We start from the raw sequence: 12,344 nt of genomic DNA on the forward strand, positions 1-12,344 counted from the left end.
GAAAGCCAAGGAACACACCCTACTCTTACAAAAAAAAAAAAAAATCAAATTCCAATTGCTATGTTACCCGTAACGTCAAACTTTCACTGAGACGAATCCAAGTCTTGAATAGATAGGCTTGAAACTAATTCCAAACAGTTTCGATCACATAAAATGATGTTCTTCACTCTTACACTACAGAAAAAGGAGATCAGCGCCCAATAAGCGTTGTGTGGATTCAACTTATTCAAAACAATTCGATGTGACAAAAGTGATTGGAATATTTGTTCAAGCCTATTGCTGTAGATGGGGGGAAAAAAGATGCAGGTAATTTTTAAACCGTTCTGTAAAAACATATAAATTAGTGCTAAACATGTGCATTGATCACTTGATAGTTATTTGATGTTTACAGTTTTAAACCAATGGTCACATTCGAGCAGTTCATCATATAATACAATTGTTTTTCATTATGCATTTTTTCTAAAATGCGTCAAAATATTCCGTGGTAAGTTTATTCATCATATAAAATGCTCGATGATTATGCTAGGTACACTATTGCAACCACACATTTTTCTTACCATTTGTCAAGTGTACACAAATACTAGCGTATCTATCTGATTCGGAATTTCAAATTATGGTATACATACTATACATAAATTTTCTAGCGTTGACAAAGACAGTGGCTTTTACAATATGAATGTTCCTTAATAATTAGTTCTCTATAAAATTTCGTAATGTTAATCCTTCCAGAGATTTAAAAGCAACCCATTCTAATACTTAGAACAATATGTTTTATTATGACCTATCTGACATCAAATAATTTTTCGGAAATAAATTGTGGTTATAGTTTAAATTGTCATGAATTCATTATACAATTCAATATTATTGAAAAGTATATGTTTCACTCATTGGTTGAACTTGCAACAAGTTTTATTACCTATCAAATGTTACAACGAATTAAATAGGCTCGTAATTCACAAAGCTGCTTTCTTCAAAATATTTGATATTTGATTTATCAATTTCAATAGGTTTATTACTCAAACACTGGAACAAGAATTACGAGATTTGGATACAATGTGAACGTGTGAATAAACACGTGAACATTGTGTCAAACTTGGTATTCGATGTTAAATTTTAGCATCTGATTCTAACACATGTATCGCGTACTCAATCAACTATAAGTGATTTTTCAGTGGTGTCTACTGTGTAGAATAATCGGTGATCATTGCAAAACAGTGAACCACAAATCTTTATAAATTAATACTTATACTTTGTGTGATTCAAAATTGTTGTTACTACAGAAAAGTTTTGAGAGAAAACAAAACACAAAACCGTAGGATATTGCGTCAATATGGCATTTATTGAACTCAGCAGTGATAAGAACATCGCATGCTGTATTAATAAATAAATTCTAAACATAATTTTCGTAAGCTGAATAATTACGAACAAAAATAGTCAAGTTATGCTTTAAAGAAATGACACCACGTTGCAATCCAAAAGCGTCAGGACATCAGGTTCATAGAGAAAGCAATATTCTATTTGTAATAGTTTAATTAAAGAGAAATAAGTAACACGATACACGTCTTCTGTTAACATTGGGGAACAACGTTATAGATTTAAAAAACGCGTTTCTAATTCATCTAGGCAAATATTCTCTGCCCTGGCAATTTTTTGAAAAATTAATCTATGAGAAAGTAATACCGACAAAAATTGAGTATCTCATCAGATATCTTTAAGACCTACTATAACAAAACTGAAGCAATCGAAAATTGCCAGCACAAATAAGTACAATTCACAATTTTATTCAACACTCAACAACATGTACGTATATAAACAATTGCACAGACAAATTCTGGTATATTAATGTATTTATAATGAATTTATTTTTTACTTTAATATTTTAGTTCAGTTGAGTTCAAGTTTATAGAAGAAAAAGAAAATTTGAATATATTATTGGAGGCTATAAATGATATTATGTCAGGCATTTCTCTAAATTTTCGTTATTTTTACTTCGCCAATTCTCTAAGCATTACAAGAATCTATCAGTTTGAAAAACTGTCCGTTTCAATTTAAGCAACACCGAGTGTCACAGGCTCAAACATGGTTGGAACATCAAAGGTATCGAGAACATAACTCAGGAACAATTATACACAACTTTGATATATCCATGTTTTCAATAACTAAGAACTCAGAGAAACAATTTTCGATACGAGAATGAATCTTTAGAAATACTCCGTAGTACACAGAATTTTGTTAATCGTTAATGTAGGGGCACCAATAAATGAAAAGACCCAGCAATACGTCACTGGTGAATAAAGTATGGTTCACACGGTTTCAATGTGACTTTTAGTAATAAAAATAATACCGAATTGAAACTGCCAATATCCTGAGGAAAAATATCAAAAATATCAAAAATGACAAATAAGCAATCCGTACCGATGTTCTTTCAACAATAATATCTAATAAATACAAGTACTTCAAACTACGACTAAAATGCTGTAACCAGAAAATATCTTGATGAAGGTAAAACAAAAGATAAAATGTTAGAAGGAGTGCAAATACCGATAAGCATCCTTGATTAAAATTCCATAATCATAGAGAGAAAACTCACGAAAATGCCTAGTTCAATGATTAAACAGGCAACTCCTCTAAACCAATAATATATGTTTCACCTCAGTTGAATAAAACCTAAATGTTTTCAGATATTCAGAAGTAGTGGATAATTGAAACAAGTAAAATGAATGAATCTTACTTCACAGGTTCTGTGTTCTTAACATGGTGACAGTACGAGGACGTAACTGTTTAAAATGAAAAACTTTTTTTGAAAAGTAACTCTACGGCTGAATTAAAAAATGATTATAGGTTTCAATATTTCTCAAGTCGTTGATATTATACTAACCAAACGTCTAGATAATAGCAATGAAGTTCAGTGAATGCCATTTTACGTGACGAACAAATGATTGTGCAATAAACTGTTAAACTTCACTTTCGAGCCACTATATTTTTTCTCCCTAATGGAAATGAACAATTATCCTTATCACAGCCATTGTTAACACTACAAACTTTCAGGGTTGCTTCCATTCACCATATCAAGTTTTCAAAACCTCAATTATTTCATCTTTACATCACTACTTACGTTATTTTATTTTTATATTTGACACCATATTTACAAGAACTACTTCATTGGCAATCCTATGGAGAATGTGTTTTAACTAACAAAGATACAGAGGAGAAAAGTTTTATCCTGTTAGCGTTAATCGTTAATTCTCGTGGTTAATAATGTTGTAAAGTTTTTTCGTGCATTTTACAGGATAAAAATTAAACGGGTGTGATAATAGAAGCCTCTTTGTTAGTTAATACACGCAGAAAGAAACACTGCAACCACGTAAAATATTCCAAACGCAACTTCCCATCGGATTATAAGATAAGCATGTCAAAACACAACGTTTGACAAACTTATTAACTAAATCAGTTCTTCCCCAATAACACTAGACTCTTAGATCAAACTAGCCTAATCACGATGTATTTAATTTTGAGCACCAATTTTACTATTATACTGATTATGTTTAAGAATAGGTTAAATACGAGGAAACATTCGCAATATTAGATTCCTAGATATTTTTAGTTACTCTGAAGTAACTTCTACAAATCTAAAATTCTATGCGCCGACAAGGTGGACTTTACTGATTTAATTTTTTATTTACACAAAAGAGTAAACTAGCCCACAGTAATTGTGGTCATTTCTTGAGCTTCGTTTCCATGCAGCACGAAATGAAATTGATTGCATCAAAGTTGCTTGTAAGTGACTCAATGTGTAGTTGAAAGTAAAAATTTGTTCTTTGAGACAAAGAATTTAAATTTAACAACATCACCGTAACAAACTCATCCACCTTGAATGTCAGAAATCTTACAATTAGTGATAAGATAATATTTAAGATAAAACAGTAAAATATTATAACAATCAAAAATACTGTTCAGTAATCTAAGCAAGCAAGGCAATAGCCTCAGCTTGTGCGCTGTAAAGGTTGTCGATAAATTTTTATATTAAATACTTAAAATCCCATCAGATATAATGATGAATTACTCTCGTTATTGATATTGAATAGTCTGATTATCTTTGAGCTCAATTAACATTAACTCGGAACATTTCATTATGATTTTGTAAGTAGAGATAGTATGAACAATAATGAGTAAAAAGGGTAGAATTGTGTTATAATATATATTTTGGAATATCACAAATATCTATCTTGATTTCCAATTTGTACCATACTGGTAGCAAATTTGGTACACTCGCAATGCTTTTGCCTTTGTTCGGTTTTCTGTAATTGTTATAATGTAATATCTCTTCTCAAACTGGCGATACCATAGGGTATTTCATCGTTTATCTGCTCTATTTGTTTTTGGACGTACACTGTTCGCGGAGTATTATCAATCAAAATGGGTGACACTAGAATTTTCCAAATTCGCGAAGCAATTAAAATTACTTTACATGTGTAGAACTAATAGATTAAAGTCTATACAAAGAAAACAATTGAAAACGAACGCAAATCCATAAGCTATAGCAAAGATATTTTTGCCTTCTTGTTTCCAAAAAAGAAAGAGTGTGTGACAAATTGTTGAAATTACATATTGGAAGGGACTGTAAGCAAGATGACAAGAGCAAAAAGGCTTCGACGTGAAATAAATCATATTTGTAACCATTAATGCATCACAAGATGGTCAAGTATTTACACGAATTAAAAATTTCCGAAATTAGTGGTAATTTTGATTGATACGCGCTCGATGCACTGCGTGGATTTGAATTTTTTTTTTTCTAACAGTGTTAGGTAAAAGATGACAGTTTACTCGTCAGTATATGCAAAACCAAATTTACAAGGGATACAACATGAGAATAAACACTGCGAACAATTGATCCTGAACGTGTCGTTTCATATGATTTCAGGAATTAACAGCATTCTGATAAATGTACACTCCAAGGAGACATATTTCATGATTTGCAACACTGTCCGTTGCCTATTAAGTACAATGTGCATCTGGACAATAATCTAACACAAAATCCTTTTGATTTATTACAATCTATAACAGTGAAATTGAGGCAAACAAATGGCAAGCTGCATCAACATACATTTGTAATCATAAATTTACACTTTACTGGATATTGGTAAAGCAAAAAATGTGCGTCGTTAATCAACAACTGGGAAATGAACCATTAACTGTTTATTCTATTAACATCGTAACCATTCTGCTTGCCTGTCTCCTTGGAAACTAGCATTCTCGATAACAATCTTTTCGAAATTCAAAAACAAATTTAAAATGATATCTGAAAGATACAAAAATTATTTTTAAATCTGAATTCAAATATTTATAGAAACATGTGAAGTTCAGTGCATGTATGTATTGTAAAACGCATTTTGGATTAGTGCAGAAAGCAATAATTACGTTGACTGAGTGATAACTATACAGTGTTTGAAATCCAGATAAAAATTTAAAGGTATTGATTACCAAAATTTTATACTCTATCCATAAGTTACTTCATTTCATACCAAGAGCAGTCACATTGAAATGACAAATTTCGACTTGTTTTCAAAAATCAAATGTTATCCACAGAATGATATAATTTATGCTGAGAGGAAAAAGCTCCAGTGTTTACACTTGACCGAAGTGTGTAACAATAATTTGGTACATAGACATAGACAATACGAAATACCCTAATCAACGACAAATAAGAATGTTGATCCATGTTGACAAAATTGATTTTTAGATATAAGCTACCACAGTTAATACTGATATGCCTTTTTCTTGGCGGCATACAAACATTCTCCTTCGGTAGGCATTAAACAGAAATGCTAATTTAGTTTCAAGTCGAGTAATCAACTGCAGTGCAGCAGGCAGCCATGCGCGTAAAAGATAAGCACCACTTAAATTATGATCGAAATAATGATCCAACCAATATGTATACCAAACAGAGAAGAAATATACTTTAATTCGACTAATCTTGTCAGAATGCTTTTGCTATTCAGTACGATAGAACATTATTTACCCTGAAGGAAGAGGTGGAAAGTAGAAGCCTATGTAGTAATCACGTAAAGTGTATTTCAGATATGGAAATAATTACAATACCAATTATATAATACCTAAGATAATATATGTATCGATATTGCATCATAATAGTAATGATAAACAAAAGCTGTTACAATAATTATATCATAACAAAGAAATACTAAATACAAACACAAAGAAAAAAAGAATATGAATAACTGCATACCATCTGAATGTTAGTCAAACAAAATTCTATGCATTTATCATGGTTCATGATGCACACAACACAACACTTTTACTAATTATATATGGAGTTTCTTCTTCAAAATTTAGTGCTTAATCAACAAGAATTTTTGGGATATGCATAGTACATAATGTTTGGACGAAATGTAGTTGCTCAATTGTTTTCGCCTTTTTCTTCTTTTAAACTTTCAAAGTCCTTACATACTTATATCTTCTCTTTATCAACCGTATTCACAATTAAGTAGTATAAAAAAAAGCAAAGAAAAAAAAAACTAGCCATATAAAACTCAAAACAAAAAAACAAAGGAAAGCACTGGAGAGCTATAACCGGCAGCTGCATGAAAATGAACAATCCCAAAAAAACAAGTGAAGGGGGTTTATTCTAAAAGCGAGTGCGAGAAGCCATTAGAGTCGGACCTTGAGGCGGTCATCTTATCTGGTAAAACAGTTAATGGTTAGAAAACTGTTCATTCAAAATACACACACATTGTAACAATGTGGTGAGTCAACCTTCTACACATCCATAACTATGCAGGTCATATCATATGATTAAGATACAAGGGAACCATAAAGTTATTAAAAATGGAATTAACACAAATAATTCTTAAGCAAACTTTACAAAGAAACTAAGCACAATCACTTAAACAAAATGTAGTACCGGACAAGTTTATTGGCTAAAGATATTGAGTACGTAATGAAATATGAGAATTAAGAAATTTTCATTTACGACACAATAGGTGTAACATGTTTGTATTCCGTACCTGATAGCAAAGTTAATTGTTTGTTGCCATTGTGACCGATCAAAATTGAAAATTTTGCAGTTTTGATGCTCCTTGCTAATTTGCATTGACCGTGCGCATATATGTTGATAATAAAACGGTATGGCGGAAATTTTAATTCTTTTTCTATTCTTCATTTTTTTCTTTGCTCTCGGATGACGAAAATCAGACAAATGAATACCAAATACTGTTGAGATATTGCACTTACCCCGACTTTGGTTGTAGCCTGCCTGCCAGCCAGCATAATACGCGGCCTTTTGTTTCCCGTGTTCTTCAGCAATTTTGACACAGAGAGGTTCAGAGCCTCCTTCAGGTATCGTCCCATGTAGACCATTAATTGCTTCCTGAGCCTCTTCACGTTTGTCAAACCTAATAAAATTAAATTTTATGTCAACACAGCATTCAAACCAAAGATAAATATTTTTTGCAACCTGAGCTCTCATTTGTTGCAAAGGATTATATAATTAACTTATGGATATGAAAGAAATCTATTTTTGCATTCGCTGTTCAACAAATTAATGATTTGCAAGAAAAATTACGTAATGTTGCATTTACTGCGATCTAATACACCTGTTTACATCAATGCGATCAAGATTTTATTTCGAATAGCTTTATTGTTCAGAGTACAAAGCTCTAAAAATATATTCTGCAAACTTTGTGATACATTTGCAACACACAAAATTGCCTTTAGCTACCAATGATGCTGAAGCTAGCACCCAAAGTTGGCAGACAAACGTGTTAAAGTTTTTGAAAATAGAAAAATGAAGTTCAGTTTTATTCTCATAATTAATATATAAAAGTATCAGGGATTCAAGATGTGTCGCACAATTTCGATTTTCGGACTTCACTACCTAATTCGAATGAACAGGAAAACGTTTCACTGATAATTCTGGCTGCTGACTTCAGCCTCGTTAGCTACCACCGTAACGAAGAATTATATTCGTAACTAGTACCACAATTGCAGTTGAGACTGTGATTAAATGTCAACTAAGCTTTTAAGAAACATTTAATGCAAGCAGAGATATGTCACTAATATTATACTTTTTCACAGGATTCGAACACACTTAATATTCGATAATTACATGTAAAATCAGCTTTCACAAAACTTCACGAAAAATAGAGTGTATTTCCGAGAATAAAATCTACTTATGTTATTCAGTTTTGCCACCAACATTTGCCAAGACCATTAGTATATTCTACAATAACAAAGCCATGACTGCATCATCATGAATCTTGCTAGAGCCAAGAACTAAATTTAGGTGCAGTGCTCATTTCCGTTGAAGTTGAGTCAAGATAAATGCCTCACATTTTCAAAAAAACAATTGACAAAATACGAACACGGTGTGGAAACTTTTGCTAGGCACCTTGCACAGTTACCGATTATCAAAGTTTTTGTAAACGATTTACTTTTTATTGGTTCACACTTAATTCAAATCCCAGTAATCTGTAAAATAATTAACCGTGATGTATTTACCTGACAAATGCAACTCCACGTGGCAAGCCTGTAAGTTTGTCTTTCAGGATATTCTTTTGAACAATTTGCCCATATTTACTAAATATGTTGTCGATCTGACTCTCAGTTATGTTTCTGTAAAAAGACATGAGAAAAATAGATTATTAAAATATTGAGATCACAAAGGTAATGCTGTTTCATCTCAAGAATAATGGTAAAATAAACTTGCATGAAATATAATGAAATCATATGTGCACTTGAAGAGTATCAATTTCAATGCAAATTTGAATATAATTACCTCGGAAGATTGGTCACATAGAGATTGGTCTCCTTAATCTCTTCGCCGGAAGGTCGGGCCAAGGAAACTTTGAGTCGTTTATTTTGAACTTGCAATCCGTTGAGCGTCGCAATTGCCGTTGCAGCATCATCCGCCTTTGCATAGTTGACAAATCCAAACCCATAACTGTACCCCGTCTACGATAAGAACAAAGGTACACTTATCAAACACGACTCATTTTGGAAACAACAGTAGTGGAAAACATTTGCTAATACAATAGTTAGAAATTACATTCATATAAATCAAAAATTTTATGGCTAATCTTTCACAAACAGCTTCTTCAATATCATTCCAGAATAAATTAACAGCAACGTACCAACCATATATTTCAGATTAGTTGTCTTTTATAGAATTGCGGATATAAGACACGCGATTGTTTAGTTACAACGATACACAGGCAAACTTGGGAAATTTCGGCTCATTTGTAGAATTGAAATATTTAACTTTAAATGTTGGATCGAATAAAATGATGCGTTAAGATACGTAGAGATGAATTACCTTGTAGTCCTTCATGACCCTACAAGACTCGACTGGTCCGATGGTAACGAACATACTGTAGAGTTCTTTTTCAGTCATGCTTTGGGGTAGATAATTGATAATGAGATTTGTTCGGGGTTCATCGGACTTGGGCTGATCAAAGTCGGTCATTTTGCGATAGCGTGCAAAATCACGCCCAGCTGCAGTCGAATATTCGGTAGGGTTTTGTAACGCCGATTGATGAAGCGAGGGCTGAGCGTCAACTGATGGCTGCGAGGTCCAACTGATATCGCCAATCGATACCATCAGCAAATACAAAAAATATAAACAAATGTGTTACTACCTCTGTTCCTCGCATAGCCATAATAGTTTTAAATGTTAAAACAAATATAAAATAAATATCTGACAACATGTTGCCCGAACCTGTGTGGGAAAACAAACGAAAATAATGATAACTGAACGAGGGAATCGAAAACTATCAGAAAAATTCAACTAAACAACAACTTCGGAGTAAAATTTACCCGACCTAGAGTAACGCGGAAACAAAATTAAAAATAAAATATACACGTATATAATATATCGCCATGTACATAGAACTACCACTTGTAAAACTACGTAGAAATATATATATATATCAACCAAAATTGCGATGTCATTTTAGCGACAAAGTAAATCTGTCAGAACAAAGAAGTGACGTACCTTACGACGCTTGGGTGATAAGTCCCGGTGTTAAAAAGCAGGTAAAAATGCTTTTTATCACGTTAAATTAGCGTAATTAACAACCAGAATTATATAACACTGGCGATCGTAATTAAGGCTAGCCGTTGCACTGAACTGTTAACACCAAGACCCGCAGGGAGTCAGGAGCGAAGCGTCGAGTGAACCTTTCTCGCGGAGAGCCGACACAGAACTGCGAATAATTCGGCGACCAAAACTCAGCTGGTCGATCTTCTCCCCTATCCAGCCGCACACCCTCTTACGTTAAAATTTGGAATAACCAATTCAAAATTACAACCGCCAACGACGAACTGGTTCGTGTACGCAAGATACGAGCTGACAAAGCGAACAGAAATCCTAACAACTTATCGCCATGTCGACACTGGAGCAGAGCGGCAAGCCGGGGACTCGACTCGTTGCACGCCACGAAATCGTCGGCGTCTCCCCCGTCTCGCCCCTTCCTCCCTCCCTTCTTCCCCCCCCTCTCGCCAATCCCCCTTCCCCTCACAATGCCGCTTCCTCTCTGCGCCGTGCCTATCGTACGGTCGGCTGGTCGGTCGGTTGGGTCGGTTGGGTCGGTTCGACGCGCCAAGCCAGCCAGCCGCCGTTTGTCGCTGCCGCGCACAACGGGATGAGCCACGGTAAGGCAGCAACGCGGGGAAACGCAACGCCCGCCGATGGCAATAAATAATCAATTTCAATCACCGGCTCGGTCAGCGTTAGCAGTACCGGAGACGCGTTACCCGGGTGCAATTTACGTATGCATGCATGCATGTATGTATGTATGTACCTATGGAGATATCGCGTACCTTGCGTTCCAAGTCGAACCTGTGAACATCGCAGGTCACCTCGCGGTGGTTAAATTTTTTTTTTCCCTACTTTACACTGCTCTGGTTATTAAACCGCAGCCGGTGAATACGTATTACGTACGACACTTTTTTTTTGTAATAGACTTATTTTATACACGATAACGGCGATAGGGACAACAGGAAACTGCCAGCATGCTTTATCAATTGTTATTTTTTAACGAATGCGTTATTCGCAACAAAATAAATAAATATATAAACATTAAGAAAAATAAATGAATTATATAAAAAAAAAAAAAAATTGATGGCGAAGGTAATTTACAAATAAAAACCCACCCAATATTTACATTTCTCGTTGTCGACACGAAATAATGCAGTGATGTAGATAAAATTGAAAATTATCTGACAAGCTATAAATTTTTATACTTTTTTTTAAACGCCTCTATTATCCACACAGGTAAAATAAGTGGCCAAATATCGATTTACATTACCTTGTATGTTGGTTTACGTAGTTGTCCGAATTCTGCTTTTGGTAGAATCCGTCCATTTTGAATTTCCGCTGCACATAATTATTTGCCGCAGTGTCGGATTCTTTTTGTTTTATCTGGCTTCCCAGGCGCAGTGCTGCATTCGGATTATCTGCGACTGCTCGGGAAACTCCGAATCTCTTCCAATGCAGTTCGCAGTCCCAGGGTCTCGTCTAAACGGCGTGGTGGTAGAATCAAACTGCATTTCGAGCTTGTCGAAGTGCAGAGAATCCTTTTGTAGAACAATCTACCGCATACCAAGCGTGCTTATCTCATATTGATTGCCGCTCAGGCTGCACCGTTTGTCGCACGACGCAGCATTTCCAGTCAATATCCAAATACCTGTAAACTTCGTCAATACGCATTGTGTATTTTCTATACTCGACACAACTCGCCCTCGTATCCCAGCTCACCTCGACAATGGTTAGTCATCGCCATTCATGAAAATTGCTTTTACCCCAATTTTTTTTCGATTGTACGTTCGCGGTGAACGCAAATATTCAATACGTGTAGGCTGATCTGTAGCGTAAATACAGTCTTCAATGATGTACGCAGTTGTTATGATACTTTCAATACCGCGTGTACACGGTAGTACCTAAGCGGATAAGCAATATCTTTCAATTGCCCTCGTACTGAGGAGATTCAGCGTACAAGCAGTGCCCTACAGGTGTACACAAAAGTCGTAAACAAGCCAGCGAGATCGCTGACGGTACAACTGCAGCTAATTTCGGAACATATTGTTGGCCTAAATCTGTGCCGATCAGTGCCGTAGGGGGCTTGAGGATGTCCGTGATTTCGGCAACTGAATTATCAAGCTGGATTTACTGTTGTGAATGAAAAGTGCATACTTTAAATTCCACTCGTTAATCGCATATTCTGTTCAACGGCGTTGCGTTTGTAGGGCCGAGAATATATAAGCAATGCGATTCGCCTTTTGCATTTTTTTTCTGTCTGTCCTACGCGTGGTGAGAGAAACCGAATGAAACC

General features: G+C 34.7%; 1 protein-coding gene across 5 annotated transcripts in view; it reads right to left on the reverse strand.

Moving 5' to 3' along the window:
* The window catches only part of LOC107226317 (sex-lethal homolog), a 15,271-nt gene extending 3,817 nt beyond the window's left edge, over positions 1–11,454 (reverse strand). The window contains exons 1-6 of one of the 5 annotated variants that reach the window (XM_046735273.1): positions 11,322–11,454; positions 9,329–9,590; positions 8,792–8,967; positions 8,515–8,628; positions 7,249–7,409; positions 5–6,697 (exon numbers count right to left, since the gene is read on the reverse strand). In XM_046735273.1, the coding sequence (XP_046591229.1) occupies positions 6,639–6,697; positions 7,249–7,409; positions 8,515–8,628; positions 8,792–8,967; positions 9,329–9,590; positions 11,322–11,377 (828 nt within the window). In that variant the 5' untranslated portion in view covers positions 11,378–11,454 and the 3' untranslated portion in view covers positions 5–6,638. Of the gene's footprint in view, positions 1–4; positions 6,698–7,248; positions 7,410–8,514; positions 8,629–8,791; positions 8,968–9,328; positions 9,731–10,006; positions 10,455–11,321 lie in introns of those variants that run through there. The other 4 variants (XM_015667095.2, XM_046735269.1, XM_046735272.1 and 1 more) reach the window with 4 other exon arrangements.
* Positions 11,455–12,344: the final 890 nt, after the last annotated feature.

Source organism: Neodiprion lecontei, chromosome 3, assembly GCF_021901455.1.
Source record: "Neodiprion lecontei isolate iyNeoLeco1 chromosome 3, iyNeoLeco1.1, whole genome shotgun sequence".
NCBI classification, from domain to species: domain Eukaryota; kingdom Metazoa; phylum Arthropoda; class Insecta; order Hymenoptera; family Diprionidae; genus Neodiprion; species Neodiprion lecontei.